Source organism: Zootoca vivipara, chromosome Z (assembly GCF_963506605.1).
Source record: "Zootoca vivipara chromosome Z, rZooViv1.1, whole genome shotgun sequence".
NCBI classification, from domain to species: domain Eukaryota; kingdom Metazoa; phylum Chordata; class Lepidosauria; order Squamata; family Lacertidae; genus Zootoca; species Zootoca vivipara.
In genome coordinates, this window is record NC_083294.1 from 47,364,541 (window position 1) to 47,387,006 (window position 22,466).

Here is a 22,466-nt window from a genome sequence, read left to right on the forward strand (position 1 = left end):
GTTCTCCCTCCCCCTGGGTGTGGGGCTGGCTCCCTCTCTCTGGATGGATGGAGTGTGCAGCTGCCTCTCGTGTGTGTGTTTTTAGAAAGATTCAATTTTTTTTTTTGAGGAAAAAAATGTGTGTGCACGCCCCCCCCCCCTTTGGGTGGAGTGGGGTGGCAACGGCTCTTTAGGTTGTGTTCCTAAAGTTGTGTTCCTCTAAGCCAGGGAGGGGCTGCGAGTTTCTTCCCACCGCCACCAGTACTCTCCCCCCCCCACCAAAAAAGTGGGGCGGGGTCAATCTAGCAACGTTCCCTCGCCCCCGATGCTGCAGCCTCCCCGCTTGCCAGCCTTCTCCCGAGCAAGGAGTCCTGCTCGCGGAGCAGGATATTATTAGGATTCGCAGTGAAACATCCTCCTTGATGTCAGGCCTTTGCTCTCCTCTCTCGTTCTCTTTCTCTCTCCCCCCCCCCACCTCCACCCTCGCGCCACAACGGGAGAGGGGAAAACAAAAGCGTCATGTCAAATTGGTTGCGCCACAGCAGCTTTTCGGCTAGTACTCCAAAAGGAGCAAGGGGGGGGCCTTCTCAGAAGGAGGACAGGAAGGACTGCAAGAGCCCTTTAAAAAGGTGCTTGGAAGCGTTAGCAAGGGGGGAGGGAGGGGTATGTGTGCAAATCTCAGACTTGGGCCGTGGTTTTAAGAGTTTGGTCTAAGTGTGCGCGTTTCAGACTCCCTCTCCTCCTCTCTCTCCCTGCGCCTCTCCCTCTCCGGAGGTTTAGTATGCTGGCTGACAGCTACACTCCGATCTTTCCCCCTTCTGTTTGTAGGTCCGATCTTTCACCTTTCTGTTTTACCGTCTCCTCCCCCCTGCTTTGATGTCTGTTACCCAAAATCATTTTTCAATAAATTGTACAATAATTGTACATTTGAATATCTACTTGCCATTATTCTGACTATGTTTCTGCTTTCAGAGCTAGTTATTACTTACATTATTACAAAAACCAGTAATAATTGAATGCAGTGACAATAATTTATGATAATAAAGAGTGGACACATAGTCCTACAGATACTACCGGCCCTTTGAGGGTGACCAAACTGCTAATGCGGCCCCCAATGAATTAGAGTTTGACACCCCTGCCGTAGATGAACCACCAAATCCAAAGCCTTGTTGGGCTCTTGCCACCAAGGTGGAAGTTGTGGGGAGGGATTTTTTTTATTATTCCCCTGTTTCTTTTTTTGTTTTAAATAGATTTTATTCCTATTGGGGCTAATGAGTAGGAAAATCTGTATGTCATACTTCCCCACCATTCTAGGACTATTTTGAGAGAATGAGAGGGATTTGGAACCCCAATCCTAGACTCAGTGGCCCATTTTTGCCCTTTCCACCATTGGAGCTCTGTATGACGGGAAGCACCAGCAATGGTTCATTCCATGTTGACAGGAAATGAGTTTCCAGGGGCATCCCCTTCTCTACCTGATGAGAGTGAGATTTATTGTATCCCATGGCTCCTAGGGTGGAGTGTTAGAAAACCATTCATATATATATTCCCAAACAGCACCTTAAACCTGGGTTACGGTCGCCAGTGAAATTTCTTATTATAATTCATTTCATTCCTATACAGTTTTATATTTTAAAGAAAAAGAAATCTCAAGGCAGTTTACAACACATAAAGACATCAAATTAAAAAATCTAGAATAAAACATATTCAGACTTCAAGGAGAATATTTCAGAGCCTTCTCTAAGTGACATTTTGCTTTTTCCGTATTTATTTACCTACTTAATTTATATAGCTGCCCCATAGCAGAAGCTCTCTAGGTACCCAATGTGGTGCAGTTGTTAGAGTGTCAGACTTAGACCTGGGAGATTAGGGTTCAAATCCCCATGCAGTCATAAAGCTCAGTGGCTGACCTTAGGCCAGTCACAGCATCTTAACCCCACAGGGTCGTTGTAGGGATTAACAAAGGGGTGGGGTGCACCTGTACTTCTTGGTTGAATATGTGGGATATAAATGCACTAAATATCGTAAGCTCTTCTGCTTACTTGCTTAAGAAAGCTGGAGGGGTCTGCCAGATGGGATGTCAGTTGCCAACCTGGCAACCAGAGATCTCCACGTCACAATTTGGACCTGCACCAGTTGCAAAACACACCTGGCGCTTGAGGAATTTTGAACACTGCTAGGATGCTCTCCTAACGACTATACAATTGTGCCCAAAACGTACTGTTTCTTCCAGCAGTATGAGGAAGCCAGGAATGCCAGGCACACTATAATGTATAGCTACTTCATTATTATTATTATTATTATTATTAGTAATAGTAATAATAATAATAGTAATAGTATAACATAGCATCCTTCACTGGAAGATCCCGCGGTGGTTCACAACAGAAAAAACTTCAACCCCTTCATACTATAGAAGCTTTGCAGTAGAACTTGTTACCCTTCATTTGGAAGCAAGTTATATTTGTTTACCATTAAACTAGAAGGTTCAGGGAATGATAGGTACATGCCTCTCATCCCTTATTGTGGTTAACCAATTTTCTGTGAAGTCTTAAATACGGAGCGGGTTGCCGGCACTGTCGGAGTGGCAGCGGCGGCAAAGCGTGAGCAAGCCGTGGAGCGAGGTTGTTTTAAAAACCCTCGCTCTGCAGTTTGCTCGCTCACCTGCTAGGCACACGCTTTGCTTTTTCCTGCTGGGGTGGAGGCAAGGGGTGGGCCAGGGAGGGGCGTCAGCAGCAGCCGCTGGTGCCCCTCTCTGGCCCGCCCCTCGCCTCTGCCCCAGCAGGAAAAAGCAAAGCGCGCGCCAAGCAAGTGAGCGAGCAGCCAGCCGCCGAGCAAGGGTTTTTACCGGGTGGCAGGGCTTGTCTTGGGAGTCGCGTGGGGGGGGGGCACGTGCTGAGTGTCACCACCCTCTAGGGTGGCACCCGGGGAGGACCGCCCCTACCTCCCCCTTGCTACGCCCCTGCCTCAGGTTAAGAACAGTTTCAGGTTAAGAACGAACCTCCAAAACAAATTAAGTTCTTAATCTGAGGTACCACTGTGTTGCTACTGGGGGGGCCTGAGAGTGGAAAGGATCGTGGCTTGAAAGAGGCTGCTTCTTTTGCTGAGTCTGGTTTGAGACAAGTGAATAGAAGATAGAATTTGGGGTGGTGTTTTCCTAAGCCAGCTGTATCTGTCTCATTAAACAAAACAGTTACCTACTTACATACATGTAATGCTTTCATGACATACGTGGGCTGTGTAGCATGAGAATAGATGCCTGCATTCCCGAGGAACTCCTGAGGGGTGCTAGTTCCGTACCCCTGCTACCCATTTGCTGTTCTCCTTTGCAACATGCACATGCTGTAAGCAAACTATCATTCTTTGTATGGTGGAGGTAGTCACACAGTTCACCTGAAGAACAAAAACATGAATATTTGTAGATAGGTTAATAATAGCCAGTATGTGTCATTACAGTATTTGGAAATGTTCGGGATAATTTATGCAAAATTTGTATGGTGTCTCTGTGTTAACTCTACCATTTTATCAAGAGGTTTAACATTCAGGGCAGAAAGGAATTAGTGTGTGGCTTCCTGAAATGCAGATTGATTACTGTTTTCATGTTTTAGGCCTTTCATTGTGTCTAAATGACCTTTACATCTTCACACCATTATAACCCTGTGTCTGGCACAGTATGGTTTATTTGATTCTGTGTCCCCCCCCCTGCAGTGTTTTTATTACAAACATGGGATTTGTAACTGTGAGGGCATAAGAAGAGACCTGCTGGATTAGACTATAGGCTGATTTAGCTCAGCATTCTGTCCCAAATAGACTTCACAGATGCTTTTTGGAGCTTCCAAACAAGGGGTGGAATACACCAGACCTTCTCCATTGGCTTTTATGCAGCAGCTGGAATTTGGTGTCATGCTGTGCCTGGACACCCAAGATCCATTTTGCCATCGTGGCTCATTATAAGACCAATTCATTTGTCTAATCCCTGTTTAAAGTGATCTGAGCCAGTGGTGATCTCCACAATGTACTTGACAGTGAAAATTCCATATATTCTGCCCTCTGAAGTACTTTTGTCTGTTCTGCATCTGTTGTATGGTCTGAAAATACTCCCTATCCAATTTTATTGAGTAACCAGGAACGTAGGGTTATAAGAGATATAGGGGTGGATATTTATTCAATTCATGCATACTTTTTTTATAACCCCCCCCCCCTCTTATGGTATGTTTCCTCAGCCACCTTAGTAAAGACCCCAATTGCTCCTAACCCTTTGATAATTTTGGTTTCTCTTTTCTGTAGAAATGCATTGACCAAAGTAGTACACAGTACTCCAAAATGGCCAATAGACTGATACAAAGGCATACAGATGTGGGCAGTTCTGACTGCAACTTTGTAATAATGCCTAGTAAGGAATTTTGCCTTTGCACCATCTTCTCATATGGAATTTATTATTTTGATCCACCACAGCCGCAGGATCTTGCCTAATAAGTCACTTGTGTGTTCAGATCCCATCAGCTTCCATATATGAAGTTTGGATCATTTCCCTCCGCACCTATCCAGTTATTTGATACCCCTTTGCAGTTTGTGTGCCCATTCAGCTAATATTGAGAAATTAAATTAAAGGTGCCTGAGAATTTTTGTTAGCTATATTTGACGTAGTTGTTTAGATGCCCTCTTTGGAAGAAAACCTGCATTCATGGGTATCTGGTTAACATCTTCCATAGCGAAGAGGGGCGGGCACACACAAGCTCACACACATGAAACTGCAGTTCTGCAGTTTCCCTATTCCACTTTAGGAACACACATACGCACACACATCTTGTGGTCTGACAGATATTTCTGACAGATATTTAAAGAAATGTGCTGACCAGGCCCCAAGTTGATCCACCAGTGGAGTGGCTTTAGCTGTCAGTGTATATAGAATTTTCAGACTAAAGTTCTTAATGATAAATTGTGAAGTGTTTTTACATGCAGTGGTACAGTACCTCGGTTTGCGACCACAATTGGTTCCGGGGAGCCGGTCGCCCCCTGAGTTGGTCACTCCCTGAGGCATGCTTCTGCACGCGAAGCGCCGATAGAGCACTTCTGTGCATGCGTGCGCTGCACAGATGTGCAGATGTAAACACTTCTGGGTCCGCAGTGGTCGGAAACCGAAGCGGTCGCAAACAGATGCGGTCGCAAACAGAGGTATGACTGTACGTTGCTCTTGTTAATGTGTAAATGATAGGAAACACACACACCCTCCACACACAATGCATTTAGTAATTTTTGTCTTGCAGGTAGTTGACAATTTATCATCATGGTTTACGATACACATGGTTTCAAATACACATGGTACAAATAAAGGTTGGGGAAGAACAGGGAGGATAGAAGAAAATAATCAAATGTGGCTACCCACTCCTGTGTCCTCCAGCATTATAAAAGTTTCCATCCTTAGTACATGGAGGAGTGTCTGCCACATGAACCTGCTAAAGTTCTTAGAGGATGATTGGAGGCCCTTCTACAGAGTTCTCTCACTTTCAGAGGTGAGATGGGTGGCAAATAAAAGAAAAGGGCCTTTCTAGTTATTGCTCCCTTTCCAGAGAAAGTATTTTTGGTATCAGCTATTCTCCAGGAAGCTTTAAACTCTCTATCCTCCTGCACTGATTTTATACTTTGCACTGCAACTGTTTTGTTTTCTTGACTATGACTAGCTTTGTTTTTAAGCACTGGCCTGGCAGCCATTAGTGACAACGGATCAAAGGCACCATCTTGTCCCATCTGTCCATGCATGGCAACTGAGTTCAAATGACGTACTGCTTGCCTCTGAGGTGTACTTAGTATGCATTAGAAATTTTGTATATTTTATTGTACAGCACTTGGTAACTGATATGAAGCAGTTTATAAATCTGCAAATAAAATAAATAATTGCATGCAGGCAACTGAGTCATAAAAAAACTTGTGTGCAGGCTAGAGGGCCCTGGGGTGGGGGTGGAAGGTAGAATACTCTGTCAATCCTCTTCCCACCCAGCATGGAGACCAAAACAAAATAGGCAGGTGGAACAGGACTTTCCATCCCTCCCCAGCCACCCTCTTGCAGGCAATGTGACATTGTTGAAAGCTAGTTGGGCTGATTTGCATGGCTAGTTATGACTATTTAAAATACAGTGTTGTTAAAAACAACACCATACCTAGCTATCCTGGGGAAAGTTACCCTATAAATCTTTGAGATTGTTAGTGAAAAGGTTTATCATACAGTGGTGCCTCGCAAGACGAAATTAATTCGTGCCGCGAGTCGCTTCGTCTAGCGATAATTCCGTCTTGCGAAGCGCAGGTTTCCGCGGCAAAACAACAACAACAAATAAACCTGCCAGAAAACTTTGTCTTGTGAAGCGCAGCCATTGAAAACTTCATCTTGTGAGTCACCAAAAACATCACAAGACGCTTTCGTCTAGCGAGTTTTTCATTGTGTGAGGCATTCGTCTTGCGAGGTACCACTGTATTTGATGGTAAAATACTAGACTTATTGCAAAAAGTTGCACTCCCAAGTTGTCTCCCTATATAGCCTCAGGCCAATGACTTTTCTGATTCTGTACAAGGCTGTGATTTTTCTGTGTGAATCATCTGTTCTCACTTCCGTGTTTCTGGCAGAATAGAATGATGTCTGTAGTCTAGACAAGGAAGGAAACACTGTGGCTTTAATAATTATTAATCAAGCTTTTGGGGTTATGTGACATTGCAGAACACAAAGGGATGGAAGTCAAAGAAGTTGTATTTCTTATTTATTTCACATGTAAAAGCCTCTCTTAGCTACTTTATTTTTCTAAATACTGGTCGAAGGGAGTTCCCTTCTATCCTTGGAATTTGAAATGAGCAGAAGAGGATTCCAATCTATACAGACTGTGGATGCTTGATTTTTCATCTATCTGTGCTTTAATTTCCAAAATAAAATTGCCTTACAATTCTAGTAAAGCTTTTGCCATCGTTCAAGAGCAGCACATTTCTTGCACATCTCTTAAGTGTAAACTAGAAGACTGAGCCCTGGAAATGTCTTTTCTCCTCCCTTTTTTAGATCTCTCCAAGAACAGATTTACTGAAATTCCTCCTGATGTGTGGCAGTTTTCACCACTTGAGACATTGAACCTCTATCACAACTGCATCAAATCAATCCCTGAAGCAATTAAAAATCTGCAAATGTTAACATATCTAAATATCAGGTAGGTAATATTTTCCTGTTTCCTAAATGTAATTGCTTGGCATCCAAGTTAGCCTGTTTAGCTCATGACTGTATCAGCGCCCTCCTGTGGGTGACAGTTGACTGAAGAACCACTTTCCAGTCAATAAGTCAAAAGGTAGAATAAGGAAGTTTAACTTTGTTCCTAGTATTCCTTTTTTCAGATTGTGATGTTTGAGAGGCAAAGGTAAAAGTTTAAATTTTCAGTTTGAGCTTCTAGGAATGCTAACACGATCCCTATGAATTCTTTATAAATTCTATTGAAAGCCTTATCTGAATCTAGTGACATTATTATAAACTCCTCTTCCTCTTTGTTTAAGTTTATCAAATCTGTTGTTAATCTGATATTATCTGTGGCTTGTCCTGTTTTTATAAAACCTGTTTGATTATTAGGTACCAAGTCTTGAATGACTTTTTGCAATTTTTCAGCCAGTATTGCATTCAGAATCTTTGCATAGACATTCATTAATGATATTGGTTTGTAATTTGCACATTCAGTGGGTCTTTGTTGGTTTTGGTATAATTATTATTAAAACTTCATTAAATATTGCAGCAGTTATGAGCTATTTCCTCATAAACTTCTAAAAGTCTGGGGATGAATAAAATTTTGAATATTTTATACCATTCTATAGGAAAACCATCTGGTCCAGATTATCTCCCTTTTCCCATTGTTTCTATTTCATTCTCAATATCTGATACCTTCAGGGGAGCTGATAGCATATCTTTTTGATACTCTTCAGTGGTTGGCAGTTTAATATCCTGAAAAAAGTTTTCCACCTCATCCTCTGGTACATTTTCTGGCCCTTCATATAGCTTTTTGTAGAATTAAAAAAATTCGTTATTTATATCTGTGGTTGAGGTCGCTGCATTGTTGTTGTTTTTTCTTATTAAAGGTATTATTTGGTTATTTTCTTCTGTTTTGGACAATTAGCTAGGATTTTTGTCTTTCTTTCTCCCTGTTCCCAGTATGTTTGTCTTAGACATAATAAGCTGAATTAATTTTTTAAAACTAGTATATTATTCAGTTTTAGTGTTTGCTGTTGTATTCTTTAATATGTAAACCTAGTTATTTGCATATCGCCCCCATAATGTTTTTAAAGAGGTTTTTAGGTTATTTTCTTTTAATCTTTGCATCTCGACCTTGTTGGCAGAGATATTATCGTCCCTCTGATATAAGCTTTGTAGCCTTCGCATTCCATCAGTCTTGATGTTAATGATTTGGAGTTATTTTTAAAATATATTTGTGTTTCTTGTATTATATATTGAATGAAGTTTTTATCACTTAGTGTTTATATATTAAGATACCATCTCCTCATATCTTCCTGGGTATTGGATAGATTATATTCCAATATTACTGCTGAGTGATCAGCTATAATGGGAATATCAATGTCACATTGGCTAGTAAAGGAGTGTAGTGATGCTGGTGTTAAAAATAAATAAAAATAAATAAAAATAAATAAATTCTGTGCTGGGTATTGTGAATTCCTACAAAATATGTATAGGATTTTTCCCTAGGATGGTGCAGTCTCCATGAATCCACTAAATTCCAATATATCATATAATTATTAATTGTCTCTCTAACCATCATTTTTCTTATTTATGGTGTTTCCATCACACACATACAGTGGTGCCTCGCTAGACGAATTTAATTCGTTCCACGGGTCTTTTCTTATAACGAAAAAATTCGTCTAGCGAGTCCCATAGGAATGCATTGAATTTTTTTCGAATTGTTTTTTGCCCATAGGAACGCATTAATTGAATTTCAATGCATTCCTATGGGAAACCGCGATTCGCTAGACAAAAATGCATCCGTCTAGCGAGGCAACCTCCGCTCGAAAAATCCTTTCGTTAAGCGGAAATTTCGTTAAGCAGGGCGTTCGTTAAGCGAGGCACCACTGTATATTAATGGAGGGGAAAACCCTTTGCAAAATCAAGTTGCACTTGGTAGTTGCATTTCCCACATCTATCCTGATTTGGGACTTCATTCGGAACAGAACTTCCTACTTTCCTATTTTCTTTTCAGTTCATTACATTATATTAATATTCACTTTCTATAAAGCCAGAGTTGGTCCCACTGAGTTGGTCAAAATATTAAAAGTTCAACAGTAAGGCAGAATGCTTCAGTCATTTGCTTTATTTCCTTAAAGGGAACTGGGGTTTGGGGTTTTGAAAGGGAGGAATACAGAGTCATATGAATAATTGTAACAGGTTTTGTCAAGGAAGTTCCTCCAACTGTGGAATATATATTTTAAAATAAGAATACAATCAAACCTTTGTTGTCGAACGTAATTTGTTCCGGAAGCCCGTTCGGCTTCTGAAAGGTTCGGAAGCATAGCTTCCGATTAGTTGTAGGAGCTTCCTGCATTCAAGCAGAAGCTGATTCGGAAGTTCGGCTTCCAAAAAACATTTGAAAACTGGAGCATTTACTTCTGGGTTTTTGGCGTTCAGGAGCCAAAATGTTCCAAAACACAGGCGTTCAGGAGCCAAGGATTGACCTTAGTAAAGTATAGCTATATAGGGCCATTTAAGAGACCCACTGCATCCAAGACCAGATCACAGGTAAATGAACCTGGGAAAGGAAATCTAAGTTGCCACTTTTAACAATGCTGTAAATCAGGCATGTCCAGAATCTGTTTTGGAGGCCTAATCCGGCCCACCGGTTGGTTTAATCCAGCCCCTGGGGTAAAATCCTGAAAAAAAACCTCAGCAACTTCAATCCTTTGGTCGGCCCTTCACTTCATCAAATCTGGCCATCTTTGAAAAAAGTTTGGACACCACTGCTGTAAACTATATTTGAAATGTCAGAATTAAAAGGACAATATCCACTGCAAATTGGCAGGTTCTTTTCTGCTTTGTGAAATGCATTCAAAATAGGAGATTACATATGCTGCCTAAGTGATATGGTAAATTTCTGGCCTGATCTGAGCAGTTAGAAAGCCATTCCTATTAGCAATCTCGAAATTAAAAGCTTTTTGTCATTTATCTTTATTATTATTATTAAAGGTTTTCTTGAACTTTTTGTCATTTAGTTAGTCCCCTTTAAAGTTTTGCTCTCTCCTCCAATAATAAGATGAACACACGTTTCTCCTCCTCCTCCTCCTCCACAATCTCTTTTTTATGAATCTGAGGTCTGTTGTGGCTTCCTATAATTTCCTCTCATGCACAAGGGCCTCTTAGCTTTTCCTCTTCTTATGCCAATTAAGCATTTTTGTAGGTCTCCTCTGCAGCCACTTCTATTTTTAAAGCTAAGTCCTAATAGTCGTAGAACAAGGTACAGTTGTACCTTGGTTTAAGTACACAATTGGTTCCGGAAGTCTGTACTTAACCTGAAGCGTACTTAACCTGAAGCGAACGTTCCCATTGAAAGTAATGAAAGTGGATTAATCCATTCCAGACGGGTCCGCGGAGTACTTAACTTGAAGCGTACTTAACCTGAATCATAGAATCATAGAGTTGGAAAAGACCACAAGGGCCATCCAGTCCAACCCCCTGCCAAGCAGGAAACACCATCAAAGTATTCCTGACAGATGGCTGTCAAACCTCTGCTTAAAGACCTCCAAAGAAGGAGACTCCACCACACTCCTTGGCAGCAAATTCCACTGCCGAACAGCTCTTACTGTCAGGAAGCTTCCTAATGTATAGGTGGAATCTTCTTTCTTGTAGCTTGAATCCATTGCTCCGTGTCCGCTTCTCTGGAGCAGCAGAAAACAACCTTTCACCCTCTTCTATATGACATCCTTTTATATATTTGAACATGGCTATCATATCACCCCTTAACCTTCTCTTCTTCAGGCTGAACATACCCAGCTCCCTAAGCCGTTCCTCATAAGGCATCGTTTCCAGGCCTTTGACCATTTTGGTTGCCCTCTTCTGGACACGTTCCAGCTTGTCAGTATCCTTCCTGAACTGTGGTGCCCAGAACTGGACACAGTATTCCAGGTGAGGTCTGACCAGAGCGGAATACAGTGGTACTACCAGTATTACTTCCCTTGATCTAGATGCTATACGCCTATTGATGCAGCCCAGAATTGCATAGGCTTTTTTAGCTGCTGCATCAAGCTGTTGACTCATGTCAAGTTTGTGGCCTACCAAGACTCCTAGATCCTTTTCACATGTACCGCTCTCAAGCCAGGTGTCACCCATCCTGTATTTGTGCCTTTCATCTTCCTTGTTAAAATTCATCTTGTTTGCTTTGGCCCAGTTGTCTAATCTGTTAAGGTCATTTTGAAGTGTGTTCCTGTCCTCTGGGGTATTAGCCACCCCTCCCAATTTGGTGTCATCTGCAAACTTGCTCAGGATGCCCTCAAGCCCATCATCCAAGTCATTGATAAAGATGTTGAATAAGACTGGGCCCAAGACAGAACCCTGTGGCACCCGACTAGTCACTTTTCTCCAGGATGAAGAGGAGCCATTGATGAGCACCCTTTGGGTTCGGTCAGTCAGCCAGTTACAAATCCACTGAATGGTAGCATTGTCTAGCCCGCATTTTACCAGCTTCTTTACAAGAATATCATGGGGCACCTTGTCAAAGGCCTTGCTGAAATCAAGATAGGCTACATCCACAGCATTCCCTTCATCTACCAGGCTTGTAATTCTGTCAAAAACTGAGATCAGATTAGTCTGACATGACTTATTTTTCAGAAACCCATTCTGACTTTTAGTGATCACAGCATTCCTTTCTAGGTGCTCACAGACCGTTTGCTTAATGATCTGCTCTAGAATCTTTCCTGGTATTGATGTCAGGCTGACTGGGCGGTAATTGTTTGGGTCCTCTCTTTCCCCCTTTTTGAAAATAGGGACAACATTTGCCCTCCTCCAGTCCTGTTCTCCAGGAATTCTCAAATATTACTGCCAGTGGTTCTGAAATCACCTCTGCCAGTTCTTTTAATACTCTTGGATGTCGTTCATCTGGCCCTGGAAACTTGAATACATCTAAACTAGCCAAGTATTCTTGTACTACCTCCTTACTTATTCTGAGCTGTGTTTCCCCTGCTGAATTATTTGCTCTATATTCTTCAGGTTGGGCATTGTTTTCTTTTTTGGAGAAGACTGAGGCAAAGAAGGCATTGAGGAGTTCTGCCCTTTCTCTGTCCCCTGTTCGCATTTCACCATATTCTCTGCTAAGTGACCCCACTGTTTCCTTGTTCTTCCTTTTGCTACGGACATACCCATAAAAGCCCTTTTTGTTGCTTTTAACCTCTCTAGCAAGCCTGAGTTCATTCTGTGCTTTAGCTTTTCTGACTTTGTCTCTACACGTGCTGGCTATTTGCTTGAATTCCTCTCTGGTGGTTTCCCCCCTTTTCCATTTTTGTACATATCCCTTTTAAATCTCAACTCAGTTAAAAGTTTTTTAGATAGCCACCCTGGCTTCTTTAGGCACCTTTTATGTTTCTGCCTCATTGGTATTGCCTGAAGTTGTGCTTTTAATATCTCCCTTTTAGCAAACTCCCAGCCATCATGAACCTTTTAGTATTTCTGTCCATGGGATTTCACCCAGCATTTCCCTAAGTTTTCTGAAGTCGGTTTTCTTAAAGTCTAGAATTTGAGTTTTAGTATGCCTCGGGTTAAGTACCGGTAGTACCTCGGGTTAAGAACTTTGCTTCAGGATGAGAAAAGAAATCACGCAACGGCAGCGGGAGGCCCCTTTAGCTAAAGTGGTATCTCAGGTTAAGAACGGACCTCCGGAACGAATTACGTTCTTAACCAGAGGTACCACTGTATATCAAACTGCTTTTCCAACATATGTTTCAATTAGATATATTGCCAGTGTGTTTCACTGGTTAGTCCATACTTTACTTGCAAAGTCTTATATTCCACAAATTTGTAGTTCTCATCAATTAATTGATACAGTATCAAAATGCCCCTTTTCATCCAATTTTGCCAAATTATTACTTGATTTCCAATTTGTAGTTTTGGGTTGGCTCATATTGTTATTTTCTCATGCTGATAAGGGTCATCCTTATTATTTTTATTTATGTTCATCCAAATTTTATAGGTGTTTTAATAGTCTCCTGATTAATGTGATATTTCTTAAAAGTTGGATCCGAGTTTGGTCCACCCCACAAGAAGTTCAATGAAACTATATTCGAGAGTAGCCCAACTGGGATACCTGCTTGCTCTTCAACAATTAGTCTTGCTCAGCAGGTAGGCCTGGTAATATAATTTCAGATTTGGGAGTCCAAAACCACCTTCGTTAGTTGGAACTTGCATTTCATGTAATGATAATTTTGGTGGCTTTGTACCTCACAAGCATGATCTAAATATTTGATTTATTTTTTGAAAATATAATTTGGGAATATATATTGGTAATCTTCTAATACAGTGGTACCTCGGATTAAGAATTTACTTTAATTCGTTCCGGAGGTCCTTTCTTAACCTGAAACTGTTCTTAACTTGAAGCACCACTTTAGCTATTGGGGCCTCCTGCTGCCGCCACAGCACAATTTCTGTTCTCATCCTGAAGCAAAGTTCTTAACCTGAGGTACTCTTTCTGGGTTAGCGGAGTTTGTAACCTGAAGTGTTTGTAGCCAACCTGAGGTACAAGATTTAATCTCTGCAACAAAAACAAAAAATCCTACACTTGCACTATATAAAACTTTACTTAACAGGAAGAAATACGATTTAGAATATGAAAGACAAAAATGGAGTAAAGAGCTAGGAGTACAGATAACAACTGATATATGGGAGAGAAGTATAAAATCAATAGAAAATGCTTCTATGGATTTAAGTCTTAGACTTATTCAACAGAAAATAGTATTTAGAGTCCACTGGACTCCAGTAAGATTATATCAGAAGAAAATAACAAGTGCAGATAATTGCTGGAGATGTGGGAGTAAAAATGTGAACTTATGTTCACACACATGAACATAATACATATGTTGATTAACTGCCTGGCGATCAAACCATTCTGGAGCGAGGTGAGGATATTATTAGGAAAAGTAATAAAAAGAAATTGTTATTTAGGGGAGCTGAATTTAATTCTAAATTATATTCCGGAAACTTGGAAGATCTCAAGGGGCCAAAAAAAGTGGTTGTATCGCGCTATATTAGAAGCAAAACAACTTGTTTTGATTAATTGGAGCAGTCGCAAAAAGATTCCACTGAGCATATGGATTGATAATATGGACAGATTAGCTACATACGAAAGAATTGCTTGTCGACGCAAAATAAGAATGGATAAATATGAAAATTTTGGAATGAACATCTAAGTGACAAGGCGGATAACAGTGGGAAATAGAGGGGGGGAGGAGAGTGGTGATAAACAAGGAGTAGGCATAGGGATATTACTGTATCTAAATTTATGTTGTCAATTTGTGTTATTATTGTTATGTTTTTGTTGTTGTTGTACGTGTCTTTAGTTTGGTGTTTGTACTGATTGGAAAAAGTGAATAATTAAAAAAAACACTTCACTATCAATGAGATTCTCATTAAAGTAACAATTTTGAGCAAGTATTCATGGTGGTTTTAAGTGGCTTGTAGATCTCTGCATCTGAATGGTGATAGCTGCCAGATATAACCATATATTTTCTCTAATCTCTTTAGTCGAAATCTTTTATCAACATTGCCAAAATACTTGTTTGATCTGCCACTTAAAGTTTTGGTTGTCAGCAATAATAAACTTGTGTCCATTCCCGAAGAAATTGGAAAATTGAGAGACATAATGGAATTGGTGAGTATCATGGTATAGTTTCTCTCTCTGTTGAATCTTTATAGTTAATTATTTGTTTGGCCCAATCCTCAATTAGTAGTAAACCCTACCACAGTGAGTGCAAAATTTAAATTAATCCATTCATACTTACATATCCCAGAGCAATCCTTTTGTTTGTAAAACAGTGCGATGAGTTTTCCTTCAACTTTTATTTTAAACAAATGGTGCTATATCTAGCTTGAGACAAAAAAATGAATTATATGTTTTGTGACTGAAATGCTAGCTGGATCCTGGAATTTATTGTATTGGCCTGAATATAAGCCACACCCGAATATAAGCTACACCTTTAAAATTCAAGGGAGAAAAAAAGGAAAATACCTGAATATAAGCCGCTCCCTTAAAATTCCACAGGCATTCACACCTGTTCTGTTTTACCACATGTCTGTTTCAGCAGTGATATCATAAAAGCCAATTTTTGTAAGGTCACAAATTTAAGCTGCAGTTTAACTTTTCATGGTCGGAATTTGGAAAGTGAGGCTTATATTGGAAGTGAGGCTTATATTCAGGCCAATATGGTACTTCTAGATTTAAGATTCTAGGATGGAATCAATAATGAAAATCTAACAGATTAATTTTCATGCAACTGCTCAAGTCCTTCTTTTAAAGATGCATTAGTAGATTTCATTTTATTTTCCATAAAAAGACCTTATTTAAGGAATAGAACTTTTTCATTTTATATCCCACTCATTTGATATTTCTCAAAAGATGGAAATCATCTGAACTGTGAAGCCCTTGCTATTTAATAATCTCAATAATCTACAATCTCCTTGTCATCAAGATTCAAAAGGAATCTTCTAGATAAAGATTTTTCCCCAGCCCTATATATAGGACTGTCCCCAGTCATCTTATCTTCACTCTTTCCCACAATGCCAGTGTAATGCCATGTAAGCAGAATTACATGGTATAGTTCTACCAGTTTTTATAATCTTAGCAATTTATCTGTGTTTATAATTGTAAATTATATTACTCTAACCTACCCTGGTAGGGGACGCGGGTGGCACTGTGGTCTAAACCACCAAGCCTAGGGCTTCCTTATCGGAAGGTCAGCAGTTCGAATCCCTGTGATGGGTTGAGCTCCCGTTGCTCGGTCCGAGCTTCTGCCAACCTAGCAGTTCGAAAGCATGCCCCAAAGTGCAGGTAGATAAATAGGTACTGCTCTAGCGGGAAGGTAAATGGCATTTCCGTGTGCTGCTCTGGTGTCAGTGTTCCTGTGCGCCACATGACCCAGTCATGCTGGCCACATGACCCAGAAAAATTGTCTACGGAGTGGACAAACGCCGGCTCCCTCGGCCTGTAAAGTGAGATGAGCGTCACAACCCCAGAGTTGTTCACAACTGGACTGTCAGGGGTCCCTTTACCTTTTCCTTTAGCCCTTGAGGTATTGCAATCCTGAGTTGCTTAAGGGCTTTAGGTAAAAATTAGCACTTTGAATGGGGCCCAAAACATAATTAGCAACCAGTGCTCTCAAACCAGGATTGGTGCAATAGGCTCTAACCATGTTGCCCCAGTGGGCAACGTGGCTGCCAAATTCTGTGCCAGCTGAAGTTTCCAAACTGTCTTTAGGGGCAGCCCTACATTATTTGCAGTAATATAACCTAGAGGTTACCAAAGCATAGACAACAGAAGTTGGGCTATCCCTGTACAGATAGGGGCACAGCTGGGCCACCAGCCAAAGCTGATGAAGGGAATCCATGCCACCAAGGACACCTGAGCCCCAAAAGACAGCAAAGGATCCAGGAGTACCCCCGAGCTACCCCATCCAGAGCAGGCAACCTCCCATCCATCCAATCTAGCAAAACATCTGCCAACAGTGCCCCAGTCTTATAAGATTGAGCTTGAGTGTGTTGACTCTCATCCAGTCCATTACCAAGGCAAGACAATGGTCCAGCACAGACAGTGCCACATCTGCAAGAATTTCTTTCAGATTTTTGTAGCTGCAGTTAGTCAGGGACAAACGTCTGCTCCCTCGGCCAGTAAAGTGAGATGAACACCGCAATCCCAGAGTCATTCTTGACTGGACTTAACTGTCAGGGGTCCTTTACCTTTTTTTTTAAACCTACCATGGTACTTTATGCTGAAGGGTGGCTAAGAATCTTAATTTTAAAAAATCTATTGAGTTATAAAATATGCCTTGCATAAAAGCAAAATTCCTCTGTCTTAGGACATGTCCCTTTTCCCTTTCTATTGCAAAATTAAAGAATGCTGTAACCAAAATGGAAGCACATGCATTCCCATAAAACATACTCATTTGCTTTAGCCGCCACCTTCAATGTATGCTTTTGAAATTTCAGTCACTATTTGACATTCTGACTCATTTTTTCTTAATGTAGGATATTAGCTGTAATGAGATCCAAGTCCTTCCCCAGCAAATTGGAAAGCTGCAGTCACTACGAGAATTAAATTTAAGAAGAAATAATATTCATATACTACCTGATGGTAAGCTTCTATTCCCTTCCATCCTCTTTGTTAATTCATTTAAACAATATCAATCTTTTGATCTATGAGCTTCTGATTTTTTCCCCTTTCCCACCAATAGAATTAGGAGACCTTCCCTTGGTCAAGCTGGACTTCTCATGTAATAAAATCACAGAAATACCTGTGTGTTTCAGGAAGCTACATCGCTTGCAAGTCATAATTTTGGACAATAATCCAATGCAGATACCACCAGCACAGGTTCAATTAAAACCTTCTTTTCTCATTTTCAAAGTAGAAACAATTCTTTATGTGAGGTACTTATTCACCTAGCTGCTCATGGAGTAAGATGCTTCTTGACCAAAATCCATTTGTGGAAGCACTTTTTCTTCTTGATCACTTTTCAATGTTGGTTTTAATATGCCTGGAGGAAAGTGGCTGGAAGTGGGGCATGCCTTTGTAATAATCAACTGGTCATATTCTGAGATGTGTTTCACTCTTCTCAAATAAGATGCAGGGAAAATAACATTGAAAACCAGTCCACTGTTGTTGCACTTTAATGTTTTCACCATGCGCTTTAGCCAACAAAAACTTAATAAGTTGGGAAAAGGTGAGCAGCTATACCTGCCACTGAAGTTGATGTATGTGTTTAGTCCTGTTTAATCTGCCCATTTATCTGTACAGATGGGAATATGCTGTGCTGTGTTATGCATACTGTGAGTGATCGCCAAAGAGAGAAAGAGACTCTAGGGGGGGGGGGATTGGAGGTAATCAATAAAAATGGTGCTAAGGTTTCTGTAAATGCTCCCATCTGACTAAATGAATGGTTTCCCCATCTGCTTCTCAACAGATATGTTTAAAGGGCAAAGTACACATATTTAAATTCCTCAGCATTCAGGCATGCCTCAGAATAGATAAAAAGCCGGATTCCTTGGATCTTCCATCCCTGGGTAAAAGAATTCCTTCCCAGCCGCTCACAGACAGGTAAACTTGCATTCCTTTTTTCAGAATGTGTAAAATGAGAATTTATCAACCTTGAAGGAGCTCTGCTCTGAGTTTGCTTTTTTGCAATAATTTTAGTACGTTATTGTAGCCTTTAGGATGTCATCTTTCCCAAAACTATTTTTGTGCAGATTCTTTCCCATTTCAGTAGGGTGTGTTCTCACAGTGACTTTGTTCCAGTGACTTTGTTCTCTGAGTAATCTAAGCATTATAGCAATTAACTGTTGAATAAAATTGTCCCCACTTGTGCAGAATCTTCCATAAAGAATGCCATATATTTAAAGGTATTTTCAATTCATCCCTCATGATCAAAAACAAAAGTTCCAATATGCTCCTCAAAGCTGCACCAAAGGAGGGGCAGGGAGCAAGGAGTTACTTAAGAAAAGTGTTGCATTTCCTGTGGCTATACAGGTCTATATATAATGTGAAAGTTGCTTTCTTCTACTTGTGCTAGAAATCGAGCAGTTTTACTGAAAGGGAAGTCTGCCACCTACTGTCAAACAATTACATTATTTTCCCGGAATGGAAAATCCTTCTCAGTTAATGTCAGAAGTACAACATAGTTTTTCAAGTCTAAACTCACATAACTTTCAGGACATATTTCCATAAGTTCACTTATGGATAAGTTCACTTATCATTGGCTATAAATTAATAATAATTTTTATTATTTTGCTTCTATTCATTTTTTCTCCTGTATTTGCGGATTCCAAATGATCCGGTCTTGTTCCCAGAGCACTACTGACACATTACAGGATATTTTTCTCTTTGTTATTTTCTGAACACTACTTGTGTTCAGTGTCCTTTTTTTTCCTACCAATGAGTCAGTGCATTGATTAAATATTGGCACAAATGTGAAACATTTGTCCTACAAACTAATAAGCACATCTGCGTAATTACCATTGGCACCTAAAATTGCCTCTAGACAACTAGAACTTTCTCCAGACTTGCATCTGGTTTACTGGGGCAGCATATATAGAGGTCCTAGTGAGCATTGCATGTGATAGCCCAGCCTTTTCTAACCTGATGCCCTCCAGATATTTTGGACGACAACTCCCATCAGGCCCAGTCAGCATGGGAGTATCAAAACATCTGGGGCGTACTGGTTGTTTCATAGGCAGTTCACACTTCACAAGCAGAGACCTCATCCTTGCCAGTTGTGAATGTTTTGAAAATAACTAACAAATGTATACATAATCATTCTCCATAAATAGGGTGAGCTGTTGAAGGATGAGCAGTTTTCCTCTGTTGTGTTGCATTCCATTCAACATATATTCTGGTTTCTTTTTCTTTTCTTTTTGTATGTTGACTTTGTAAACTTAAGCTTGGAATTGCCACAGGAACCGTTTGCCCCAGTGTTTAGTCTTTCCCCTAACTCTGCATATGTGTACTAGTTCAGATCGCAGTACAAAAAGGACCTTTATGTGATTGCAGAAACACATTATGGTACCTTTTCCTGCTAAGCTCAATCCCTTCTCCACCTTTTATAATAAAAAAAAAATTCAATAATCCTAGGAAGATGACTTCTGCACATGAACTATTTATATAGTACCATCCATGTATATGGAGGTTTATGAAGAAGAGATATAGAAGATTCTTCTTCCAAAGGGATTCTAAAAGGGATGGGAATGTAGGGAATAAGTGATGCATGTATTTGGTTACAGTAAGATAAGGAGTAGGGACACAGGTGGCGCTGTGGTCTAAACCACAGAGCTTAGGGCTTTCTGATCAGAAGGTTGGCTGTTCGAATCCCCGCGACGGGGTGAGCTCCCGTTGCTCGGTCCCTGCTCCTGCCAACCTAGCAGTTTGAAAGCACATCAAAGTGCAAGTAGATAAATAGGTACCGCTCTGGCAGGAAGGTAAACGGCGTTTCCATGTGCTGCTCTGGTTCGCCAGAAGCGGCTTAGTCATGCTGGCCACATGACCCAAAAGCTGTCTGCGGACAAATGCCGGTTCCCTCAGCCTATAGAGCGAGATGAGTGAGCAACCCCAGAATTGTCCGTGACTGGACCTAATGGTCAGGGGTACCTTTACCTTTACTTTAAGATAAGGAGTAGGTGGGGTAATGAGTATTTTCTGGGGTCAGTGATTTGGTATGGAAAACTCTGGGATAAAAGCACAGGACTTGTAACCACAAATAACAGGGAGAAGTGGCCACCCACCCTGCCTTGACACAGCTCTAGTGTTGACTTGAGACATTTTGCAGGATTATCAGACAATATAGTCAGTCCCTTTTGACTTTTTATGATCTGTGATTGCCAATTGCATCTCAGTGGGCCACACCTTTTTAATACCAAGAACCTCTAAATAATCCATCTTCAAAAGAGCACCTTGCTCTACAAGAAGTGGCTGTTCATCACTCAGAGAATCAGAACCTGCGTCTTAGTATTTGTCACAATTAAGGTACTTGTTCTTTTATTACAGTATGGAAGATTTTTATCCAAATAAAAACCACGGCCCAGACTCTGGCATTGGCAGCGATAATGGGGATAAAAGGTTATCCACAACAGAAGTAAGCCTGTCCTTTCTAAACTATTCAAAGGAAAGAGGTAGCAGGGGCAGTGGGTTTCTCTAATATCTCTTCTGACTGCTTTCCATTGTCTCAGATTTCTTACCGTGTTTCCCCTATTTTAAGACACCGTCTTATATTTATTTTACTCTTCATTATAAGCCTATGGCTTATTTTCGGGGGGATGTCTTATTTTTTTTAAAAAAAAATTATGTACTGTATGGTTCCTGCCTCCTCCTGCCGCGTCTGGTGTTGCTGCTGCTGGGTCCCACTGGCTCCCGAATACGCTTGCAATTGGCACCAGCAAGCAAAATCCCCAACGAAAGCAACTAGTCAGGGACAAAGAAGCCTTCTGCCCCAGCCAAATGATTCCCCGCCCACGGCAAAGGAAGCCAAGTGCCACCACAGGCCGGCAGCACCCTGCGAAGGCAGGAGAAGCCGGCCAGACCGCTGGTTTTTTTTTTAAAAGAAAAAATGGCTGGAGCGTGTCCCAATGGCAGTGCTCCTCCTCACCTGATGGCAGTGCTCCTCACGCACCGCAAAAAGGCGACAAAAAGCTGCCAAACAGCTGGAGGAAGAGAAAAGGCGGCCAGAGCGTGTCCCAATGTCAGCGCTCCACATGTGCTGCAAAAATGGGCAGCAGAAAGCTGCCAAACAGCTTGGGGGGGGGGTAGAAAGGCAGCCAGAGTGCAGCCTGATGGCAGCGGTCCTCACACGCCACAAAAAGGCCGCAGAAAGCCGCCAGACAGCTGGAGGGGGCTAAGAAGCGGTGAGGCGGCGGCCAGAGCTTTAAACAGAGACGTCCTAGGTGTGAGCTGGACAGGCAGCCTCTCTCACGGCCACCAGAAAGTGACAAAAACACGCAAAGCTGGGGTAAGGGGGGAATAGAAGTGAAAATAAATTAATTAAGAGGAGTGGGGAAGGGAATAAAGGGCAAGGGGGGGGTGGAAGGGCTTTCCAAAGGGAAAATAAGAGAAATGGGGAGGGGGAATGAAGAGCAATGGAAGGACCGGGCAATAAGAGTGAAGCAATTATAAATTTGAACACAGAATGCAAGGAGGCTTGGCACTGCTGGGCGCTTTGTCAGCGTTTCAGCAGCAGCCGGTTCCGGGTGCCGAGCCGCAGCAGCAGGAGGAGGAGGCTTACCGGGTCAGCGCCCAGCATGGAGCGGCCCGAGCCTCTGGGACCCAGCAGTGCTCTGAATCCTCCTCCTCCTGCTGCGGCTCGGCGCCTGGACAAAGCACCCAGCAGCGCCACGTGGAGTGCCCCAAGCCACGGCAGGAGGAGGGGGATTCAAAGCGCTACAGAGCACTGCTGGGTCCCAGAGGCTCGGGGCGCTCCACGCAGCACTGTGTAGTGCTTCAGCAGCAGCAGCCAGTTCCAGGTGCCAAGCCACGGCAGGAGGAGGAGGAGGAGGCGGCGGCTGCCGCTTGCTAGGTCGGTTAGTAGCGCTGCGCGGAGCGCCCCAAGTCTCCGGGACCCAGCAGTGCTTTGTAGCACTTTGAATCCGCCTCCTCCTGCTGCAGCTTGGGGTGCTCCACGCCGCGCTGCTGGGCGCTTTGTCAGTGCTTCAGCAGCAGGGTCCTGCTGTTGGGTCCCGCTGGCTGGGGCGCTCGGCGGTCTTGTTCCGCGCTGCAGCCACCGCCGCCAGTTCCGGGCAC

At 41.9% G+C, this 22,466-nt stretch overlaps 1 protein-coding gene across 2 annotated transcripts in view; it reads left to right on the plus strand.

The window, feature by feature from the left end:
- Positions 1-22,466, plus strand: part of LRCH2 (leucine rich repeats and calponin homology domain containing 2) — a 56,265-nt gene that overhangs the window by 11,227 nt on the left and 22,572 nt on the right. For both annotated transcript variants that reach the window (XM_060270449.1, XM_060270450.1), the window contains exons 2-7: positions 7,016-7,160; positions 14,720-14,846; positions 17,216-17,321; positions 17,422-17,558; positions 18,148-18,281; positions 20,721-20,808. In XM_060270449.1, coding sequence (XP_060126432.1) covers positions 7,016-7,160; positions 14,720-14,846; positions 17,216-17,321; positions 17,422-17,558; positions 18,148-18,281; positions 20,721-20,808 — 737 coding nt within the window. The remainder of the gene's footprint in view (positions 1-7,015; positions 7,161-14,719; positions 14,847-17,215; positions 17,322-17,421; positions 17,559-18,147; positions 18,282-20,720; positions 20,809-22,466) is intronic.